The following is a 23,752-nucleotide window of genomic DNA, read 5'->3' as shown; positions in this document are numbered from 1 at the left end:
TCTTTTTCTTCATCTTCTTAAGGCAGTCCTTTTAGCGTATGTTGCAATGCTGGTTTGGTGGAGGTGTATTTTTTTAGCCTTCTTTTGTCAGGGAAACCCCTTATTTTGCCTTCCATTTTGATTGAGAGCCTTGCTGGGTAGAGCAGTCTTGGTTGCAGGCCTTTGCTTTTCATGACTTGGAATATTGCCATTCCCTTCTGGCTTGTAGCATTTTTGTTGAGAAGTCAGCTGCTAGCCACACTGGGGCTCCCTTGTATGTTACTACCTCTTTCTCCCTTGCTGCCTTTAGGATTCTCTGTTTGTCTTTGATATTTGCCATTTTAATGATGATGTGCCTTGGAGTGGGCCTCACTGGATTCCTCTTGAATGGGACCTTCTGTGTTTCCTGGACTATGTGACTTTTTCTCTCCTCCAATTAGGAAAGTTTTCCATCGTTACTTTTTCAGACAGGTTCTCTATTCCCTCTTCTTCTCCTTCTTGTACCCCTATTACTATGTTTCAGGTTGTCCTGCATTTCTCTAAACATGTCTTCATTCTTTTTGAGTCTTTTTTCGTTTTCTTGCTCTTTCTGGGAGCTTTTTTCTATCTTGTCCTACAGCTCTCTGATTTGGTCCTCAGCTTCATCTAGCCCGCTTTTGATTCCTTCTACTGTGTTCTTCAATTCAGAAATTGTATTCTTCATTTCCTCTTGACTCTTCTTGATAGATTGTATGTCCTTTTTCATGCTGATAATAGTTTGCAGTAAGTTCCTCGTAGTTTCCCTGTAGTTTTTTGTAATTCTCTGCACTCACTGAGCTCATTGAGCTTCCTTACAACCATTGTTTTAAACTCAATATCTGATAGTTTACTTGCCCCTATTTCATTTAATTCTCTTTCTGGGGATTCCTCCTTTTTCTTCGACTGGGGAGTTTTCCTTTGTCTTCCCATTATTTGTGAGGCTCTTCTCTTTTACTTCTGCTTCTTCAGTTGATCTGTCTTGATTTTCTGACTTTATGGTGTGAACTTCTATGGTAGGAGACTACTGTTTTTTTCTTTCTGGATCTGCTTCTGATGATGTCAGATGTTGACCCTGTCTGACCTTAGGCAGTCTGTTTGAGACTTTCAGAAATCTACTGTCTGTGGCTGTCTCCTTCAGCTGTTAGTCTAGTCACTCTACACTAAGCAGGCTGGCTTAGAGACACCACAGGGCAGGGCAGAGTCCCTCCTGGGGGCAGGGTTATTGGGTCCTGCCACACTGCTGCTCAGGGTAATAGGCTGCCTGAGCCATATGGCTGCTGCTGAATGGGGGAGGAGTCAGCACCAGGATCCTGCCAGCTACTCTCTCCATTCTCTCCCCAAAGCCTCTGTCTCCAGCCTCTCCCCAAGTGTCTCTAGACCACTCTACGCCTGCTTTAGCCAGGGATCTGCTATCTGTGGCTACCACTCTGCACTCAGAAGGCCAGCTTAGAGACACCATAGGGCAGGGTCAAAGCCCTCCTGGAAGTGGGGCTGTTGTTTCCTTTCACACTGCTGCCACTCAGGGGAGTGGTGTGCCCGAGCAAGATGGCTGCTGCTGCCTGGGGGATGAGTCAGCACTGGGATCCTGCCAGCTACTCTCTCCGTTCTCTCCCCAAAGCCTCCTGCCCCAGTCTCTCTCCAGGCATCTCTAGCCCACTCTGCGCCCGCCTTTGCCAAAGACCAGGGTAAGTAGCTGCAAATAAAAATTTATGCATTGACCCTTTAAAAGGCTCTTTGCGTCTCCAGCCGCCTGTCTCTGGCAGAGAGCAACTCTGCCGCTTTTCGCAGCTGGCTGTTTTCTGTGTACTTTTTGGGATCTGGTTCTGTGGGCTGAAGATCCCCGCTTTTGGTTTTAGACCCCGCTCTTCTCAGCAGTATCCAACTGACCATTTCAATATCCCTCTCGTGCTGCCACCTGTGGGTGCCCGCCCACCTTCTCTAGTCTGTACTTCACTCCTTACCAGTTAGGTTGTGCTAAAGCTGATTCTTCTGTCTGTCCGAAGATATAAGGCTTCTCTCTTGCTACTGTTCAATTGCTCGTTCCAGGTGGTTTCTCTACAATTTAGTTGCAATTCCAGGTTGGTTCTGGGAGGAGGTCAGTGTGACTTCCCCTCACTCCTCTGCCATCTTGATTCTCTGAAGAACTTTCTTTAGCCTATTGAAAGGTAAATCTGCTAGCAACAAAATCTTTGAAAATATTTTTAATTATTTTGTATTTTTTTAAATATATAATCTTTATTCTATTTTTTCTATTACCCTTTAGTCCCCTTATACTCCCCTCTTCTAACGCAATCACCATACTGTTGTCCATGTCCATGAGTCCTTTTTTCTTTTTGTTCGATCCCTCCACCCCCTCACCTCCCACCTCAACTAGCTGTCATCTGTCCTCCATCTATGAGTCTGTCTCTGCTTTGCTTGTTAGTTCAGTGTTTATTTCATTCCTGAAGAATTGTTAAACCAGATACAGACTTCATGGTTGGCAGGTCCTTTAGCACTTGGACATGACTGAGCCTCTTCCTTCTTCCGTTCATGGTTTCAGATGAGAAACTCACTGTTGTTCAAATAGGTGTCCCTCAGTAATGTTTCTAGGTACCATTTCATTTCTCTCTGGCTGCTTTCGAGATTTTTTCTTTATCTTTAGTTTTCAGGAGTTACCTATGATGTGTCTTGGCATGGATGTTTGGAGTTTATCCCGTTTGGAGTTTGTTGAGTGTGTTGGGGTGAGCAAGATCACCCCTAGGTTCAGTAGTTTGCTAGGAGGACTCACAAGATTCAGCATATTGTTGTACTCATGGCTGTGATTTATTATTACAAACAGATATAAAGCAAAATTAGCAAAGGGAAAAGGCACATGGAGCAAAGTCTGGAGGAAACCAGGTGCAAACTTTGCAAACTTCCAAGAGTCCTCCCTTGGTGGAATCACACAGGATCCTAAGAGGTTGTAACAACCACTTAGACAACATTTTTCCACCAGAAAAGCCTCCTAAACCTAGGACTCCAGGATTTTTATCAGGTGACAGTCATGTAGGTACCCTCTGCTTAGCATACGCATATACCAAGACTCCACACTCCCAGAAAGCAAGCACATTCCTCCGGGCTCCTGCCCAGTAGCTGTGGGCAGCTTGTCTCTGCACCGCAAATCCAAAATGCTTTATTATTTGTTCCTATAAAGGGGTATGTTTTTAGCTTCACGTTCTTTCCCACTGATCCATCGATTCTGTCATTTAATAATGACATAAATGATGTGATTGGGGTCAGGTACCATATGATCTCACTCATATGTGGAATCTGAAAAGCACAATAAACAAACAAAACATACACTCATAGATACAGAGAACATTTTCGTGGTTGCCAGATGGGAGGGTGGTTGGGGGATGGGCAGAAAAGGGAAAGGAATGAAGGTGTACAAACTGCCAGTTATAAAAGTCATGGGGATGTAGAGTACAGCATAGGGAATACAGTCCAAATTCCTGTACCAACTATATGTGGCGTCAGAGGGGTATTAGACTTGCTGCAGCGATGACTGCGTAAGTTATGTGCATAATTAATCACTGTATTTTACACCTGAAATGAATATGATATTGTATGTCAACTGTCATTGAAAATGGTTAAAAATTATTTTAAAAAGCAGGTGGTTTGTAATATTTTGTTGGACTTTTCTATTGTCCTCAGTGGTGAGTGAGCCTCAGTCCTGCCAATACAGGAACAGAAGCTCCTTCACTGCTCTTCACATTAAGAGTACAATTTTCATTTTAGATGCTCTATTTAGTTCTGTTTCAAATATATCTATTCTTTCCTCATAGTTTAAGTTTCTTGTTTAATGTATGTGTGCACACGCACACACAGCATTCTATTAGCCTTAGTTCTTATTGATCTAAGTTTGCTATTGTATCTGCTAACTAACTGTCGCTCATGGTAGATTGTCCCCTCGTGCATTTTATAACTTTGAAGTGTGAAGTTATCTTCAGAAGGATGCCTCTGTGCAGCCTGAATTGAGGGCATACCACACTAAAGCAACGTTGTGTTTGCTTCTATGAATCATTTGCTTCAATGATATCACCATCCTGAGACCAGTATTTATATTACTTTTTTCTGTAGGTTGAAAATCAGTGAATACCAAACCCCTGTGAGGCCCAAGATTTTGGTGTCACATCCTCATGGAAGACTTGACCCATGCAGAGCCAAGGCTGAGAGAAGCTCCCTTGGCGTCTCCCAGTGCTAGCAAGGAGGTTTTTTATCTGGACTATTATTTCCCAACAGTATCCCGCCTCAGAATCCTGGCTTCATCCAGGGTCTTGGTTTTAGTTGTCTTTAGTTACCTGCCAGTCCTCAACTTCTGTTCTTATCTGGATGGACCACCGCTGTCCGCTCCGCCCCTGCCACCCGCCTGGGGCAGCTCACACATTTACCACTCTGATTTTCAGTTTTCTCTTTGTTTTTGGACCCCAGAGATTAAGTTCATTTTCTTGAAGGCACGATGGAGCTTTTAAAAGGATGTTTATTATATGTTAATCAGCATTTCTAGGTATTTGAGGTGGGAAGGCTTTCAGGTTATTCAATCTACTCTTGCTAGAAATAGGAATTAAATTTTTTTCTATCAATCACCACTATCATGGTAATGCTATAAGACAGGTCTATTTTATGTACATAAATGGGCAGACTTGCCCTACTGTACAAGGTTTGAACAATAAATATTATTTCCCCTCTTCCTTGTTTCCCCAAGAAACATCCAGAGAGCACCCTAAAGGCCGGCCTGCCTGTGTCCACTTCAGCCCCAGTGAAGGCACGGATGGGAACAGGTGTGCAGGAGCCGCCTCTGTTGAGAAGCCCAGAGGGGAGACGGTTGGCGAGCAGCGGTGTGACAAGGGGAAGGGCTTCTCGAAACATCCCGCCTGCATCAGGGTGGCCGGGCCTGAGGAGAAAGGAGAGGACCCCGGCTGGGCAGCTGCAGGCCTTCCGCAGCAGGATGGCCCCCGGAGGCCCAGCAGACGGCCCGACGCAGTGCCCAAGGCCAAGTGCGCCTCCCAGAAAAGGCGCGTTCAAGAGCTCAGAGGAGGAAGGTGCTCCCCAGCCGGTTCTAGCCGGCCTGGCAGTGCCAAGGGGGAGGCGGTCCATGCTGGGCCAAATCCTCTCCACCATCGGACACCAAGAAACAAAGTGACACAGGACAAGGCTGAAGGAGAGAGCCTCTCAGATTTGTCACAGAGGACAGAGGTGCTAAGGTCAGGAGTCAGGAAGTTGGGAATTTCCACCCTGTCTGAGGATGCTCAGATATCTAAGGAGGCTAACCCAGCTCCTGGTCCCCTCTCTGGGCAGAGCGTGAATATCGACCTTCTTCCTGTGGAGCTGCGCCTGCAGATAATCCAGAGAGAAAGAAGCAGGAAAGAGCTATTTCGCAAAAAGAACAAGGCAGCAGCAGTCATCCAGCGGGCCTGGAGAAGGTGAGGAGTTGGGGTGCCACACCCCTAACATGACACCCCTTGCGCTCTCCGATGCTTTCTAGTGAATTCCATGTGCCTGCATGACAAAGCCAATTTAATTGAACTTTCCCATGAAATTCGCACAAGTGTAGATCCTAGTAATGTATGCTGGATAAGCTACTTAGAAGGCTCTTTTGCCAATAAAGATGGGAAAACACCCAGGATTGCTTGGTGTAAAGAAAAGAGCCCTCAGTGTGTAAACAGGAAGCCGGAGTTTCAGGTGAAGCTCTAACAGGTCATCTGACCTTGGGCAAATCCCCTGGCCTCCCTGACCCTCAGTTTCTTCATCTAGAAAGTGGGACTTAATAATGGCTGTCTTGTCTGCACCTGTCTTGTCTATAGGAAAGGCTGTGGAATGAGACAATGTGTGCTTCATAAATTCCAAAGCCCTACACACATAAGCTATTTTATTTTTCTTCTTTACTATCCAGGAATTAGTCATCCCCCAGATACCTAAACCAGGGTCTGGATATAGTGGATTGAGTGACTGAAATTTATTACAAAAACCTGTGTCAGCATCGCTTCAGCTCAAGATGCAGGGTAGGCGCTGGGAGGAGAGGTGGAGGTGTCCTGAGATGCTGAGCCAGATACTTCCAGGGGGCACTTACGGGGCGGGGGGCATCCTTTGCTGTGAGTGTTACGTATCCCATGCCCCGCTTCACACCACAGGCCCCACTACAGTGCTGGCCAGTGCCCCGGGGAGGCAGGGGTGCTACACCAACTCCAGCAGGTGGGGGCCACGTGGCCGCCATCTCCCGAGAGAGGAAAGCTGATGGGGGAACAAAGCAAGCCAGTCACTGTGAGCACAGGTGTGCCACATATCAACGCCCCTGTCAAGAGATAAAAGGGCCAGAGAGCGCCTAACGTTGGCAGAGGAAAGGGGGTGGGGGGTGCACGGAGGGAGTAAGAGAGCGAGCGTGGTTCTCGTGAGGTCCAGGCAGGGAGAGGCCTCAGGCTCTGTTGTGCCAAAGACGGCCCAGCCCAGAGCCCTTGCATGCACAGTCTAGTGCGTCCTCGACATCTGTCCGAGCTCTTGGCCGTTGACAAGGTCCTTTCATACCTTTGCTCTCCCCGCCGCACCAGGCAGCTGTCATGATAGGGATGGGGGGTCCCCCTTTTTCAGATGAGCATGTGGTTTCAGGGAAGACAGATGCCTTGTCGTAGTGGTGCAGAGCTATCCCCGGAAGCTGTGTCTGACTCAGGTCCAAGGGCCTTTCCCCACATTCCCAGTCAAGGTAGTGTTTGCTGTGGTCAGGATAACAGAGGCAGCGGCAGGCCTGGAGCTCTTCACCGCAGAGCAGGCTGGAGGGGGAGGGCTGCCTGGACGACACTCCCACTCAGCAAGGTGACGTTGTTGTTACTGTTAATGCTAGTAGTTAGCACTCACAGGGCACTCGTGCCAGACGCTGCACTCGGTAGATTTACATGTAGAATTAACCCTCGTCTAACCCTCACGGTAACCCTGAGAGCTAGTTCCTCCTCTTGCCCCCATTCCCCAGAAGAGGAGGTTCATCCACCCAGCAAGTCACCGAACTAGTAAGAGCCAGCACTGGTGCTGAGCTGAGACAGCCCGCATCTGAAGCCACACGTGGGATTGGTCCTTGCTCCCCCACCCCGGGGAGTTCTGCCAGGACGTGCACTGGCTACCGTCCCAGAAGAGCTTTTGATTAGGTATTTCAGCCGAAACCTGGGATCTAAGCAAGCCAGTGAGCCTCACCACGTCAGGCCCCACAGCTGCTCCCCCGCTGAAATGCCTTCCCATCAGAGTGTTCTTTGACTTCTTTGAAGAGCCAGGAGCTGACAGGTGCTGTCAGTAAGTGTCCATAGCAGCAAATGAGCTTTCAGTCATTGCCCCCAAGAACAGTGGGCTCATAGTCAGTGTGCCCACCTGGGGAGGCAATCACTCAGGCCCCCTCTGGCTGCTTCCTTGTTCAGTTCTGAGACCTGGGACACCAACTCCCAAAGGGCTTCTGGGAAGCTGCACCTTGTGGGAAGTCGTAATGTCTGGTGACAGTAAAAATACTTTTATTGATTCTCTGTAACCTCATACATCTTCCATATTAAGCACAGGAGCCCGAAGTGCTGTCCTGGGCCGGGGTGTGGTGTCTGAGGCCAGACCTGAGGAGCACGGAGGGGTGGGCTCAGGGACAGGGCTGGCCTGGCCCTGCCCCGTGGGCGCAGGCCGCTGTTGCAGGGGACACGCCGAGGAGGGCAGAAAGGCCGACTGGAAGGTGTGTGGGGATGGGGGGAGCAGGCTGACCCTCAGGAGCAGGAAGTGAAGCTTAGTCCTAAAGCGTGAGTTTTATTGCCAATCAGGACTTGACTGTTTTAAAGGTTGAAACCAGATACTGGATAAGCCAGCTGGGCTGGAAAGTTGCTGTGGCTAAGAGCAGTCGCTGTGTAGAGCAGTTCCTTCTTACCAACACGTGGAAGCCACCTTCCTGTCAGTGCTGCTCCCCCCCGCCCCCGCCCCGTGTGCAGAGGTGCACTACAAGGACAGACGGGGCCGCGAGAGCCCAGAGCCCAAAGGACGAGTGGGCGTGTTAGGTTTTGAAACACACCGGGAGTGCAGGGTCTCCTTGAGAATGGGGACCCCTAGGACCACCAGACACAGACCCTCCGTCTCGGTACCGGAATAGGTTCGGTGGCGGCAGTGCCCTCTGAGAGCCAGAGCTGTTGCAGCTTCAGCCAACACCTGGGCCTCCCAACGAGGTCTCCGCCCAGAGAGCAGACTGGGCGGAGGACACAGCATCTGAAACAGAAACGGAACTGTGGAGCAGCGCTGCCCCATAACTCCAGCTTTCCTCTGCAGTCAGCTTTCTGGAAGCGTAGCTCATCTTCTAGTAGAGGGATGGCACGGTTTGTCACTCCAGGTAAAGAAAGGAAGAATCTTGTAGTTTGCCTGAAATCAGCCTTTTAGGGCAGGAGGGAAGGGCTGCACCAGGCGCCTCCAGGAGCTTTTAGCAGATGGAGGAGTTATCCCGCATTTGGTGTAACGTAAAGCCGGGCTTGGGGCCCGCTGCCCTCGGCAGCACCTGTGGGCGCACCTGGAGCAGTTAACCAGCTACAATAATGACGGCGGGGGCAGCGTTCCTTGTGCGGATCCGCAACAGCTGTGTTCAGTAACAAGTTCGGGAGTGCATGTGGGATGAGCGCCATCATATAAACACCGGGCGTGTAAGTATAGCCATCACCCACATGCGCCTGGCCTGTCCCGCCCCAGGCACCACTCTTCAGCAGAATGATCTTAATAAAATTACAGCTCTTACCTTTACAACTTTTTTTTTCAATCCTTGCCCAAGAACATACTTACTGATTTTAGAGAGAGAGGAAGGGAGAGGGAGAGCGAGAAACATCGATCAGTTGCCTCCTGTATGGCCCCAACCAGGGATCAAACCTGCTACCTGGTTATGTGCCCTGACCCTCAGCCTTTTGGTATATGGGATGATGTTCTAACCAACTGAGCCACCCCGACAAGGCACCGTTGCCACTATCCTTAAGAACCAATACGGATGCCCACCAAGAACAGAGTACAGAGCAATGTCCTTAGCCACGTTTGGCTGTTGCTGGACCAGGCAGCACTGACTGTGAATGTTGGTCTCTCCTGACTCTAGCTGCTTGGCCTTCTTCAAGTTTCTCAGCCTTTCTCACCCCAGTGTTACGGAGACATAGTTGACATACTGTTCTTGTTCTTGTTTTTGTTTTTTTTAACACCACTTCACATGTAAGTGAGATATATATTATTTGTCTTTGTCTTTGGTTTATTTCACTTAGCATAATGCCCTTAAGTTTCATCCATGTTGTCACAAATGGCAGGATTTCCTTTTTTATAGCTGAATAATGTTCCATTGTCTATAACACAATTTTTTCCTCTATTCATGTGTTGGTGGACACTTTGGTTATTTCCATCACATCGCTATTGTGTTGTTGCTTTGAACTTGGAGGTGTAGCTATCTCTTCAACATACCGTTTTAATTTCTTCAGTTATATACCCAGACATGGAAATGTTGGAACATATGGTAGTTCTATTTTTAATTTTTTGAGGAACCTCTATACTGATTTCTATCGTAATTGCACCAATTTACAATCCCACCAACAGTGAACAGAGGTTCCCTTTTCTCCACATCCTCCCCAGCATTTGTCATCTCTTATCTTTTTAATGACCATATGTTCACAGGCATGAACTGGTATCTCACAGTTTTGATTTGCATTTTCCTGATGACTAATAATGTTGAGCTTATTTTTGTATACCTGTTGTCCATTTATAGATCATCGTTGGGAAAATGTCTATTCAGCCCTGGCCAGTGTGTCTCAGTTGGTTGGAGTGTCATCCTGTAACTGAAAGGTTTTGGGTTCGAGTCTCAGTCAGGGCACATACCTGGGTTGCAATTTCAGTTCCTGGTCTGGGTTGGTACAGGTTCCAGCTGATCAATGTTTATCTCTTTCCCTTCCTCTCTAAAAGATATGAAAAAAATGTCCTCAGGTGAGGATAAAAAAAAAAATTTGCCCTGGCTGGTGTGGCTCAGTGGATTGACCACTGGCCTGTGAACCAAAAGGTCACTTGTTCGATTCCTGGTCAGGGCACACGCCTGAGTTTTGGGCCAGGTCCCCATATGGGGGCATGTGAGAGGCAACCAATTATTTCTCTTGCACATCAGTTACTCTCTCTCTCCCCCTCCTTTCCCCTCTTTCTAAAAATAAATAAAATCTTAAAAAAATGTCTATTCAGGTTCTTTGCCCATTTTTTCATTGGATTATTTGTCATATGTTTTAGATATTAACACCTTATCAAATGTGTGGTTTGCAAATATTTTTTCCCATTCCATAGGCTGCCTTTTCACTTCGTTTACTGTTTCTTTTGCTGTGCAGAAGCATTGTAGTTTGATGGAGTCCCGCTTGTTTATTTTTAATTTTGTTGTTTGTGCTTTAGGTTTCATACCCAAAAAATCATTTTTAAGACCCTGTCAAGGAGTTTTTTTCCTATGTGTGTTTTCTCCCAAGAGTTTTATGGTTTCCAGTCTACATTTAGTCTTTAATCCATTTTGAGTTAATTTTTGTGAGTGGTGTAAAATAGGGATCTAATTTCATTCTTTTACATGTGAATATCCAACTTTCTCAGCACCGTTTATCAAAGAGATTGTCTTTCTCCATTGAGTGTTCTTGACTCCGTTGTCAGATGTTAGTTGACCGTACATGCATGCATTTATTTCTGGGCTCTCCATTCTGTTTCACTGGTCTGTGTTTTTATTACCAGTCCATACTGTTTTGATTAGTATAGCTTCATGATATTGCTTGAAATTGGGAAGTGTGATGCCTCCCACTTCACTGTTCTTTCTCAGATTATTTTGGCTATCTAGGGTCTTTTGTGGTTTATACAAATTTTGGGATTATTTGTTCACTTCTGTAAAAAAAAAAAAAAAAAAGCCACTGCAATCTTGATAGGGATTGCATTGAATCTATGGCTTCAGATAGTGTGGACATTGTAACAATGTTAATTCTTCTAGTCCATGAACACAGGATAGTTATCTTTCCAGTCATTTGTGTCTTCTTTGATTTGTTCATCAATGTCTTAGGGATTTTGCACCCCCTTGGTTAAATTTATGAGTATTCGTCAGTATTTTATTGTTTTTGCTATTGTAAATGGGATCCTTTTATTTCTTTTTCAGATAATGTTATTATCTGAAATTAAAGTGTATAGAAATGCTACTGATTTTTGTATGTTAATTTTATATCCTGCAAATTTACTGAATTTGTTGATTAGATCTAACAGTTCTGGGGTGGCATCTTTAGGACTTTCTACACATAAAATCATGTCACCTGCAAAGAGAGACAATTTTAGACCTCCCTTCCCAATTTTGATGTCATGATTGTCTGGTTGCTCTGGCTAGGACTTGTTGGATAGAAGTGATGAAAGTGGGCACCCTTGTGTTTTCCTGATCTTAAACTTTTTCAACCTTTCAACATTGAATATGGTGTTAACTGTGGACTTCTCATGTATGGCATTATTATGTTGAGATACATTCCTTCTATACCTAATTTGTTAAGGGATTTTATCATGAACGGATGTTGAATTTTGTCAAATGCTTTTTCTGCATCTTTTGAAATGATCATGATTTTTTTCTTTCATTCTATCAATGTGATATTTCATTGATTGATTTATGTTGGACCATCCTTGAATCCAAGGGATAAATCCCTCCTGATCCTGGGGAATCACCCCTTTAATGTAGTAAATTTGGTTTGCTGGTATTTTATTAGAATTTTTTCATCTACATCCATCAGGCGTATTGGGTTATGGATTTCTTGTAGTGCCCTTTTCAGAGTATTGCTGGCTCATGGAGTGAGTTTGGAACTGTTCTCTCTTCTGTGAATTTCTGGAAGAATTTGAGAAGGACTGGAACTAATTCTTCATTAAATGTTTGATAAAATTTATCAGTGAAGCCATTTGGTCCTGGCTTTCATTCATTGGGAGATTTTTGATTACTAATTCAATATCCTTCACTCATTATTGGCCTTTTCAGATTCTCTGATTCTTCCTGATTCAGTCTTGGTAGGTTGTATGCTTCTAAGAAGTTTTCTGTTTCTTCCAGGTTATCCAGATTTTTAGATATTGTTGTTTATAGTAACCTCTTATGATCCTTTTTATTTCTGTGGTATTCGTTGTAATGTCTGCTTTTTCATTTATAATTTTGTTGATTTGGATCTTCTTTTTCCCTGGTTAGTCTAGCTAATGGTTTATCAATTTTGTTTATCTTTTCAAAGAAGCAACTCTTAGTTTTGTTAATCTTTTCTATTATTTTTCTGTTCCCTATTTCATTTATTTCTGCTTTAATCTTTATTATTTTCTTCCTTCTGCTAACTTTGGGCTCACATTGCTCTTTTTCTAGTTCGTTAAGGCATACAGTTAGATCGTTTGAGATTTTTCTTGTTTCTTAATGTAGGCATTTATTGCTATAAACTTCCCTTACATAATTGCTTTCACTGGGCCCTGGGTGGGTAGCCCATTTGGTTTCAGAGTCATCCCAATAGGCCAAGGTTGATGGTTTGACGCCCGGTCAGGACACATAAAAGAATCAACCAATGAATGCATAAGTGGAGCAAGTCAATGTTTCTCTCTCTCTCTTGCTTCCTCTTTCTTTCTAAAAATCAGTAAGTAAAAATTTTTTTAATTGCTTTTGTTGCATTTCAGAATTTTGGGTATGTTATGTTTCCATTTTTGTCTGAATACTTTTTAAATTTTCCCTTTAATTTCTTCTTTGATCCATTGATTGTGCAGGAGACCGTTGCTTAACTTTCATGTTATTTCCTTTTATTGATTTCTAGTTTCATACCATTATGGTCAGAGGAGATATCAGATTTCAGTATTCTTGGGTTGGTAATACTTTTGTGGCCTAACATACGGCATATCCCAGAAAATGTTCCATGTGTGCCTGAAAATGTGTTTACTGCTGTGGTCAGACAGAATATTCTGTGTATCTTTCAGGTCCACTTGATCTGTAGTGTTGTTCAAAACCACTGATTCTATGTGTGGATGATCTGTCCATTGTTGAGATTAGAGCATTAAAATCCCCAGCTGTTACTGTATTGCTGTTTATTTCTTTTAACACTGCCAATTTTTGCTTTATATATTTAGATGCTCTGATGTGGAGTGCATATTTTAAATTGTTATCTTCTTGGTGGGTTAACCCCTTGATGTACTAAGGGATTAATTTTTACCAAGGGTAAAGTCTGTTTTATCTGCTGTAAGTGTAGCTACCCCTCATATTTCTTGAGGAGTAACCACTTGCTCGAAATATCTTTTTCCTTCTCATCATTTTCAGCCCAGAAGGGAGGACCCCCCAAAAAACCAAAATTATCCTCTGGAGGGTGGGCTTCTTGTGGTACAGGCTTCCCCAACTAGGTGAGTGTTCTAGGAACCCATCTGTATCAGTGCGCCAGCTGACTTATTTGGAGAGGCCGCATTCGGCTTCTGTGAATTTTTTTGAAGACTCTTAACACGTCTGCCCATTTCATGATGGGTGATTTACGAGCCCACCTACCACACCGCACTGTGTTCAGCAGTTTTTGGCCAAAAATGGCATGGTCCCCCATGCGCCACCTCCCTATTCACCTGATCTTACCCTGAGTGACTTTTTGTTTCCCTGGATGGAAAAAGCCCGTACAGGAAAATGTTTTGCTGATGTGGGAAGAGATGAAACAAAAAACAGCAGAAGCACTAGCCCTAAAAGGCATCAAAATCGATGAATTCAAAAACTTTTGAGCAGTGAAAAGTCTCGATAGGTGTAGTGCATCAAATGGAGAGTACTGTGAAGGTGACTAAAGTTACCTTGTAAAAGAGTAAATACACAATTTTTTGTAAATCTGGTGTTTTGGGGGTTCCCCTCATATGTGTTTTGTTTTTTTGTAAATCCAGTCAGCCATTCTGTGTCTTTTGGTTGGAGAATTTAATCTATTTATGTTTAAGGTAATAATTGACCAGTGAGGACTTACTGCCATTTTGTTCATTGTTTTTTGGCTGCTTTGTAGATGCATTGTCCCTTGTTTTTCTATCCTGCTGTCCTTTGCCACTTGATGCTTTTTGGTATCAGTTTGCTTTGGCTTCTTTATGTTCTTTTGTGTACTTAGGACAGGTTTTTCCCTTGTGTTTAACATGGGTGGGGCATACTAAAATATCTTAAAATTATAACACCCTATTTTAAACTGACAGCAATTTAACTTTAATAGGCAATCCTAAACTTTACACTTTTACTTCTCCCCCTTCCTCAAATTTTAAGTTATTGATATTATAGCTTACATATTTTTATATTGTGTACTCAATAACAAATTGTTGTAGTTATGGTACTTTTCTGACATTTGTTAACTTTTAAACAAGAGTTGTAAGTAAATTATATATCAACATTACTATATTAAAAATTTAATTTTGACAATATGTTTATTATAACCAGTGAATTTTACATTACTTTCTTATGTTTTTATGATGTTAATCAGCATCCTTTTACTTCCACTTAAAGTTTCTTGTAAGGCAGGCCTAGCAGTGATGAACTCCACGCACTCTTATTTGTTCAGAGGAGTCTTTTTTCAAAAAATTGTATTTATTTTTAGAGAGAGGGGAAGGGAGGGAGAGAAACATTGATTGGTTGCCTCTTACATGCCCCCAACCAGGGACCTGGCCCACAACCCAGGCAGGTGCCCTGACTGGGAATCAAACTGGTGACCCTTCAGTTCACAGGATGATGCTCAGCCCACTGAGCCACACCAGTCAGGGCTGTCCAGGGAAGTCTTTCTCTCTCCTTAATTTCTGAATTAAGCTTTGCCTGGTACGGAATTTTTGGTTGATAAGTTTTTGGGGTTTTTTTTTTTATTTCAATACTTCAAACATACCATCTCAGTCTGGTTTCTGAAAAGTTTCTGTTGAGAGATCTGCCAGTGGTCCCTTATATAACTTCTCTTTTTTCTCGCTGCTTTCAAAATTCTTTGTCTTTGATTTTTGACAATTTAGTTATAATGTCTCAGTGTAGCCCTAATTCACGTCCAACCTATCTTAGGTTCTTTGGACCTCATGAATCTGGACGTCCATTTCTCTTCCCAGGTTTGGGAAATGTGCAGCCATTATTGTTTTAAGTACATTTTTTGTCCCTTTCTCTTTTTCTTCTCATTTGGAAATTCCTAAAGTGTAGATATGGTTTCTTTTGATTGTGTCCGCTAAGTCCTGCAGACTTTGTACTTTTTTATCCTATTTTCTGTTCGTTCCTGTGAGTGGGTAATTTCAAATGTCCTGTCTTCTAGGTCACTGTTTCTTTCATCTGTACGGTCAAGTCTGCTTTTGAATTCTTCAGTTTCAGTTCAGTACTCTATTGAATTCTTCAGTTCAGTTGTCTTTTTCAGCATATATTTAGTGCTTTTTCTTTTTTTGGTGGTTTCTATTTGTTGAACTACTTCTCATTTTGTTCATGCAGTTTTCTTCATTTTGTTTAGTTGCCTGTGTTCTTTGTGGTTCACTAAACTTTAAGAGGGTTATTCTGAATTTTCTTCTGACAGTTCATAATCTCGATTTAAGGTCAGCTATCAGAGCTTTTTTAGTTTCTTTTGATGGTATCCTGCTTACCTGACTTTTGAGATTCTTGATTCTCTAAGTTGGTATCGACACATTTGAGTGAGCAGTTTCCTCCTGCAGATTTGCTTTGGCAGAGACAGTTCTTTACCAGTTAGCTTAGTTGGGTTCCTGGACCTGTCTACTGGTGAAGTTCCTGGGCAGGTGAGGCTTGATGTCTCTTTTTGGACAGGGCCACTGCCCAAGTTCTGAGGGTGGGGGTGGGGTACCACTGGCTAAGGACAAACACGGGCTTGGTTCCCGGTCCAATCAAGGCTGTAGGATTTGCCCTGCAGTTGCATGGGTTTCCTGATCCAGCTTATAGACAGTTGAGACTGGGTACTATTCTTAGCTGTAGGCAGGGCTATGAATTAGTTTTCCTGCCCTGGCAGGAAGCCAGACAGGCACCAGGGCCTGCAGAGCTCAGCATTGGGGTACTCAAATCAGGCAAGGCTGCACTGAACAAACCTGGCCAGATGAAGCCACCCGTTTTGCTCTGCAGACAAAACCACAGGCTGTGCTCTTTGTTCAAGGACCACTGTAGGAAGGGCTGTTGGATGGGCCATGCAGGTCCCGCTATGCTGTGGTTTGGCTGTATTCAGCAATGGCTGGGGCTATAAATTACTTTCCCTGCCCAGGCAGAGTGAGAGAACTGATCTCCAAGGGCAACAGGGCTCTTTGTGGTCTTGATTCAAGCCAACCTGCTCCCCAAGTTCCCTGGCCAAATGGCGCTGTTGGCCTTGCTGTGCAGATGATCAGTTTGGTCTGCCATACTCCCTGCCCGAGTGTCGCTGGGCTATGCGCCTTCCAGGTGGCCTGGCCAGGCAGGGGTCGGGGGCTGTGATCAGCAGTGAGTTATGCTGTAACTGCCTGGGCGAGGACAGACTAAGCTCCAAGGCCCGCTAGACTCTTTTTTTAAGGACTCAAATCAGATAGGCCTGCATGCTGCTGAAGTCCCTGATCAGACTGTGCCACTATCCTGGTTCTGCAGGTGAGCAGCGCCATTGGCTGGGACTACTACTTGGATGCTGTAGGTGGGAACTCAGTCCAGAAAGAGCTACATGCTGGTTGTTGCAAGCCCCCCCCCCCCCTTCGGTCACAGTCAGGTTCCCGGTGCAATCCCCACTGGGCAAGACTGGAGTGGGGGCTCCCAAGATCAACCCGCCATGCTGGGGAGCGGGATCACGCTCTGGGTTCTCTTTTCCTATTGGAGGAGCTGCAGGCTCAAGGTAGACGTCTGAGCGAGGTGCTGCGCTGCCCTGGGGGGGTGGGCCATCTGTCATCACGTAGACACTCCCCTTACCCCTTTAATGGCATCAGTCTTGGTCTCTGTGGTGCAGGGGGTTCTTCAGCCTCTAGATCCTAGAAATCCTGTTTTCTAGGATTTTCTCAGTGGTGTCTGGCCCGTGAACAGTTATTAGTCTTTTGGTGAGGGAGAGTGAAGTCGGGAATGACCTGTCACCATTTTGGTGACATCACCACAACTCAGCCTTTATCGGACTCTCAACATCTGCCTCACAGATTTAATTTCAGGCTTAATCACAGGGAAAGTGCCTGGTATACAACGGGTCCTGATCAAATGCCAGCATCTTCCAGTGTGGCCCAGCCTTCCAACCCCCTTCCCTCCGCAAATACACGTGCTTCATATACATCTCATTACTGCTTTCTGTACAAATTCCCACACCTCTCTGCTCATGCCAGTTCTGCCTGGAATGTCCTCCTCTGACTGCTGAGCCCCTACTCAGCCTTTAAAGACCAGCACAAACTTCAGCCTTGTGAAGTCTTATCAAACCACCACAAATTATCAGTCCCACATCGGTCTGTTGCCATCTAGCTCCTTGCTCAGTACTTCTTATAGTGTATTTGTTTGCACATTGGCCTGTCCCATCTTGAGGGTAAGGACTCATTTTATTGATTCCTGATTCAGGAACTGCTGGATGGAGAAACACCGAATTCAACGTTCAGCGTACTGCCACTGACAGTGGGGGTGGGAGCCTGAATGAGTCTCCCAAGTTCAACACATCCTATTCCTATGGTTCTTAGGAACCTTAAGGAAATTTTGTTTCCTCATTACTGTGATCTTAAAGCCTCTCCCCTTCTCTGATCCCACCAGCTACCAGCTCAGGAAGCACCTGTCCCACCTTCTGCACATGAAGCAGCGTGGAGCCAGAGATATGGACAGATGGAACCGAGAGTGCATGGCACTGCTCCTCCAGGTTTGGAGGAAGGAACCAGATCTAAAACCCCCAAAGACCATCACAGCAAGCAGGACCACCAAGAATCTGTCCAAGAGCAGCTCGGGCATGAAGTCCACCAGGCACTCAGTGCTCAAGCAGATCTACGGTAACTGTCCTTCTAGGCACTCTGTAGTTGACAGGCACCCCCAACGAGTCACATCAGAATCTGAAATGGGATTGAATTGTGCTGGGCAAGCCTCCATTCAGGTGGGAAGTTTATATTACACGTCCAGTCATCAGGAGAATCTCAGCACTACACCAGTGCCTCCCCTCCAGAAATTCTGGATCATAATTGGTTTGAGATGAGGCAATCTGGCCTCTCAACCCAGAGAGCCTTCTAGCCAGGAGACTTTCTGCTGGGCTTCATACCGACAGACTCACCATCGCTGCAGCCTCGTCACGCCCCTACTTGGTCTTCCCCGTACGTTACCAATTTGGAGGCCTCTAAGCATAAGCCAGCCTACCTGCCTCACTTGGACCTTCCCTTTGCCGGGGTTTCACGGGGTTGCCTATCTGTTGAAGGTCCTAGATCCAGGCACTACAGTAAGCACTTGTTTAGCAGGTGAACTGCTGCAAATTAAACCATTTTCAGCTTGGGAAAGAGCCCATCAAAATAAACTCAGCAGAGAACAAGCCTGACTAGCTCTCCAACAGAAAAAAAGGTTGAGCCAAGGCATCTCGAGCCTGCTTACCTGTGGCCCAGGCAACAAAATCTCAGAACTTGCCCTGGGCCTACATGGCATTTCCACACCCTAGCTCATTTATCTTGGCTGGCACTTGCAAGCTCAAGCCTTTAATTCAAGCCTTTGGTCAGGCCACAGCTGCGACTGGTCAGAGAGAGATGATCATTGTTGGTTGATTTCAGGTGGTTCTCAAGAAGGAAAAGTCCATCATTCCACAAGATCTTCAAAAGCCCAGGCAGTGCTGCGTCTCAACTCAGGTAAGGAGCCGTTGCACTGGCAATGTATACGGGGAAGACAGCGTGGGAAGCACTTTCCTTTGCTCTTTTGTCCTCCAAAACAAGACTAATTGTCAGGGGTTTCCAGTGGTCGTTTGATTTCAAGTATAGACTTGTTTTTCATGCCCCTTTCATGGAATTATTACTGCAGTCAATATCTGTCTCCATAAAAGGCAAGTTATTTTTTGTAATCAAAGCTATTATTAAAATTACCTGCGCAGAAACAATAAATGGTAACTGCTATTGATCACCTTTACTTACTTGTTCACAGAGGAATGGGGAAGTGAAAATACTGTTATTCTTCAAAGGCATACCTTGGGAGTTCTTGTTGCAGTTTGGTTTCACGTTAAGATTCCCCACCTCCTTCCTAAAGACTGAAAGGCTCTTAACCACAAAGTCTGGCTTTTGCCTTTTAGGGCCTCACAAGGAAAATGTTAGTATTTAATAGCATATCCAGCTCAGGCTCAACTGTGTAGTTTCACTCAGGCAGCAGCAGCTCAGGGAACTTTCTTTTCAGCTGCAAAACAAAGGTGTTTTACTGAGGGCCCCTTCATTCACACCAGCATTAAACTTGGGTGATAAGTTCAGTGCTGTCAGCAGTTAATGCCAGGTCCAGTGTTCCTCGTGGGTGGCTGTGACAACACGCGCCCCCTCCCTGATGCAGTCATCCTGCAGGATCAGAGTGCAGCTGGGAAGGTGAACAGTGACTGTCAGCATGAACTTTAACATTCATTTAGTTTTTGATGGGGGGGGAACTTGGAGGCAGGGGGAGAGTAATTACTGCCAAATCTTTAATAAGTCAGGCAACTCACGTAGTATAGGCAGGTTGATCAGGGAATGGTGGTTGGGGTAGTTGGAAATTTTCAAAGGAATTAAGGCCCATAGTTCTGTTAAAAAAGAAAAACCCAAAAACTCGTTACACTTAATTTGAGTGAATTAAGAATACTTTCAAAAAAAGAACTGTCAGATGTAACTACCAAAGAAGTAGCATTTAGATAAATATTATTAATCAGAGAACTTTTAAACCTTGTCTCAAGAGAAAAATGCAGTACTACCAGCAATCTTTAAAAATGAAGGTATTTATGAGCATAAAAGGTTTTGAAAGCACTCAGTTACAGAACAGAATAAAAAAATTCAAAGAAATGCCTAACGGTTTCTTAGGACTTCACATGAGCAGACAACTCGCTTGCTTTACACATATAATGCACAATGGCTTAGAAATGGACAAGGACTGGAGAGGATATTTTCCTGAGCCTCAACTTGGGGCAACACAGGTTTTATTCAGTTCACCCATCCCCCTTAACCATTAACCAGCAAGTATGGTGGATGGTCAGAGCTGCGAGCTGCAGTTTAGCTGAAGCCTGTGTTTCATAAGGAAAACATGTCTATGAACGATCTCCATATGAACCTAACTTGAACATACATATGCGTGTACGTTTCGGCAATGTGGAATCACAGATGTCAGGTTGCACCAAAAAGAAATCATTAAGTTTGGTCTTCAAACTTCAACTGAAAATGTTATTTTGCTTTGGGAATTCCATAGCATTAGGGATCTTCTGATTTTGCTGTTGTTCTTTGTTCAGCTTTAGAAGTTTGGCACACTGTAGGTATCCAAATATTTGAGTGCAGACTGTTGCTCCATGGGGAGTGGCTGTATTAATGCCTTTACCTCTTATGAAGGAGCAGGAAGTGAGCTGGGTATGGGGAACGTGAATGGCACCCACAGGCCGTTCCTCTACTCGTATCATTCGGGAGAGAACTGAACAATCCCTGCTAATCGCCCCCAAAGACAAGGAGCATGGAGATGACCTGTGTGTGTACATAAACAGGCTCTCCTGAATTGGGGGATCCAGCTCTTTAAAAATGAAAGAACTCCCTTTAAAAAAAATCCATTCCGATGACTAGACTACCCATGGCTTAAGTGATTACTAGTAACGGTACGCCCTTGTACTAACACAGAGTATTCCCACCCACCTACAGCACCGCCTACAGCAGGGTACGCAGATGAAAACTGGAGACTCGAAACAGCAAAGGCAGCCAACAAACATGCCAGTTACAAAGCAGTAGTTCACTTTAAAATAATTTTATTGAAGTAACAGCATTAAAACCAGGGGGGGAAAAGTAATATATACGTAACTTTTTAAAACTACTCACCTCTCACGTTTGTGTCTGCGTTCCACAGAAAGTTAGCACCCGATGGCCTTGGGAAGGTCTCTTACCTGTGTGGGGCCTCAGTATCCTCACTCATTAAGTGAGAGGCTTGGGCACACCACTCATTTTTGCAACTGTGGTGTCCTATAATTTTATAATTTCAAAGTCATAGAGAGAACTAAAAAATCCATTTCAAGTTTGATAAGCCTATCATGTTTTTTTGAACCTGTTTTCCAGAATGGACTATAGGGTACATGGAGGTAAAAGACATGTATGTGTATAGATGTTTGTATTGTTGTATTGGGAGAGATGCAGAAAGATACACCGATTATTCCAAGCCAACTGAAGGCCTAGGTTTGTACCCGCCCCTCCCACTCAAGTTTCTTTCTTGAGAGATGTCATGTCATTGAGATGATGGAAAATGTATGACTGATAAATCATCCTGTCTCTGCCAGCTCCTTTAGTGCCATGTATAGTCCAAAATTAATCCCTTTTTCCTTATCACCAGTAAACTCTTACCTTCAGCATTAAAATAACCTGAATATCCACTTGGTTTTGTTTTTAACAGTGAGCAACTTGCAGTGTATACACCTCCTTGAGAACAGTGGAAGAGCAAAGAATTTTTCTTACAACCTGCAATCAGCTACTCAATCAAAAACCAAAACAAAGCCTCGGCTGACTGTGGAGGAAGTCTGTGTCCGGGGTAACTGGCATAGCTAGTAGAGTTCTGATTCTCTGCTGATTATCTTTTCTATCTTGGGTCAACTTTAATATCCATGCCTGAAGCCTTATTGGACTGAAAATGTGGTAACAACTGAAAGAAAATGTCAGAACGCTTTCTTTCTGCTCTATACTGCATTGTTTGGAAATTATCTTAACTTGTGCTAGAAAGACCAGGGCAGACTATGCCTATGCAGAACTGCCTAGATGCCTGCCTTCACCTCCGTCAGTGTGGCTAGAAAGGAGAATTTATAACCTCAGTAAAACTAACAACATGAGGGCTGCTGGGTTGGGGTTTCTGCCAGCCAGCTGGCGCAGGCCTGGTTTTTTGGCTTTGGTGAAGAACCTAAATGAGATGGGGAGGAACCTGTCCTACAGTGGCTACCTTCATTTCACTTTTTCCTGAATCTAAAGCAACAAACTTCATTACAGACACCACATCCTATTATTCCAACATTTTAAGTTTTAGACCAGAATCGTGATCCAGCCTGTACTTTTACAAATTATCTGTAAGACCACAATAGCACTCTGTTCATCTCTGTTGATTCCTTACATTTTACAGTTCATGTTAGCCTCTGAAGGCCACAGCTGCTGCCACCTCCTCTGTGAACAGCAATACTGGTATCACATGATACCATGGACATCAGTCGGGTAGGTGCAAAGACCAGACCATTTACGCACAATGTATCAATTCAGGCCTTAACATTCTACTTGTATTTTCTGCCTGACCTGTAGAACTCAAAATGCCATTCCTATTAACAGGGGAAAATGCTAACTACACATTCTAGCTCTCTATTACCTAGTTTAAATGAAATCTAGTGATTGGGAGTTTAAGGGCTTACAGGCTTTTGCACATTTTTAAGGACAAAGCTAATGTATGGAATATATAGACAGGCATAGACAGTGACGTAGTAGGCTCACAAATACCTCCAGGGCTGCTTCCATTTCTTAGGATTACTGTCACCCTTGTCTTGACAGTAAGAGATAGGAAGCATTATAGTGTTAACTTAATCCCCTTGATTTTTCAGTCTGCTAGTTAAATTATTTCATGATTAGGAAAATGAATGTATCATAGAAATCACTAAATATAGCTGATAATTTTTTAAGAACCACAATGGGTTAGAAAATCACTTTTGAAAGTAGTTATCTCAATCAGACCAGCCACCATCTACATACAGGAAAATCCAAAACTGTAGCTCTGTCTTGAAGTCTTGCCCCTGTGTTGGGCTACAAAACCTCTGTAAATAACAATAGCAAGAAGCTCATTGTCACCGTGGGTTAAGGGTAACCACTCCCAAACAAAACAAAAGACTGGTTCCTGCTGCTACCTGAATGACCTGGAGCTAAGAACAGAATGAATGAGATTTGCCTTGAGGGGATCACAAAAGATTTAGCTAATTTTTTGGTATACAGTAGTGCCATGTTATCACTCCGTGTTTTGTAAATATTTAGTTCCTATGAAATGTAAAATACACTACCACATATCACGCCAGTCCAGGAAGCCAGCCTGCTTTATTTTCCTATCTTAGTGCAAAGGAAGGTTCATAAACAACTTTTTTAAAAGTTCAGCTTTAATGACATTTATTACATCAGTCTCTCTTCAAAATTAGATGTGAATAAACAATTTTAAACAGGAAGTGCCATGGTGCCTCTTTAATATACTGCATTCAACACGCTGGGCCCCTGAGGATGCCCAGTAATGTACACATTAAAGCAATAATGTAAGTCCGTGAGCCACTGCTCCTGAACACCTCCACTCTTCAATGTCTGCAGGGAAAAACAAAAGGAATTTGAGAATTCTACAACTGCTATGCTACCTGAAGTGTTTTTCACATCCAAACATCTCAGAGCCATTGCAACAGTATCCCCATCTGTAAATCACCACAGGAAAGCTTACTGGAATTACTACAGGCAGTGAAAATTCCTGGTTAAACCCCCAAGTACAAGGGATGACGGCTTCCGGTTTAGTCCTGTTCCCTCCCACGTATGCTAGGGGCTAATGCAGTATCACCACCCACCAGCCCTACACTCCCAACTCTCTCCCTCTGGCATTCTAGAGTCCCTCCATCTTTGTACAGGGTCAACTGACAACTTCTGTCATTCTCTTCCTTATGGAGATGAT

At 44.3% G+C, this 23,752-nt stretch overlaps 2 protein-coding genes across 3 annotated transcripts in view; one reads left to right on the top strand and one right to left on the bottom strand.

Moving 5' to 3' along the window:
- INVS (inversin) overlaps nucleotides 1-23,256 on the top strand; it is a 132,805-nt gene extending 109,549 nt beyond the window's left edge. For both annotated transcript variants that reach the window (XM_054584610.1, XM_054584609.1), the window contains 4 exons: nucleotides 4,721-5,438; nucleotides 17,678-17,907; nucleotides 18,667-18,741; nucleotides 21,479-23,256. In XM_054584610.1, the coding sequence (XP_054440585.1) occupies nucleotides 4,721-5,438; nucleotides 17,678-17,907; nucleotides 18,667-18,741; nucleotides 21,479-21,630 (1,175 nt within the window). In that variant the 3' untranslated portion in view covers nucleotides 21,631-23,256. The remainder of the gene's footprint in view (nucleotides 1-4,720; nucleotides 5,439-17,677; nucleotides 17,908-18,666; nucleotides 18,742-21,478) is intronic.
- The window catches only part of TEX10 (testis expressed 10), a 40,622-nt gene continuing 40,053 nt past the window's right edge, over nucleotides 23,184-23,752 (bottom strand). The window contains exon 15 of the mRNA XM_054584611.1: nucleotides 23,184-23,397. Coding sequence (XP_054440586.1) covers nucleotides 23,284-23,397 — 114 coding nt within the window. The 3' untranslated portion in view covers nucleotides 23,184-23,283. The remainder of the gene's footprint in view (nucleotides 23,398-23,752) is intronic.

Source organism: Pteronotus mesoamericanus, unplaced genomic scaffold, assembly GCF_021234165.1.
Source record: "Pteronotus mesoamericanus isolate MK-2021 breed Mesoamerican mustached bat unplaced genomic scaffold, CSHL_Meso_final contig_78, whole genome shotgun sequence".
Lineage (NCBI taxonomy): Eukaryota > Metazoa > Chordata > Mammalia > Chiroptera > Mormoopidae > Pteronotus > Pteronotus mesoamericanus.
The sequence above is the reverse complement of the archived record's forward strand: the minus strand, read 5'-3'. Positions and strand labels throughout refer to the sequence as shown.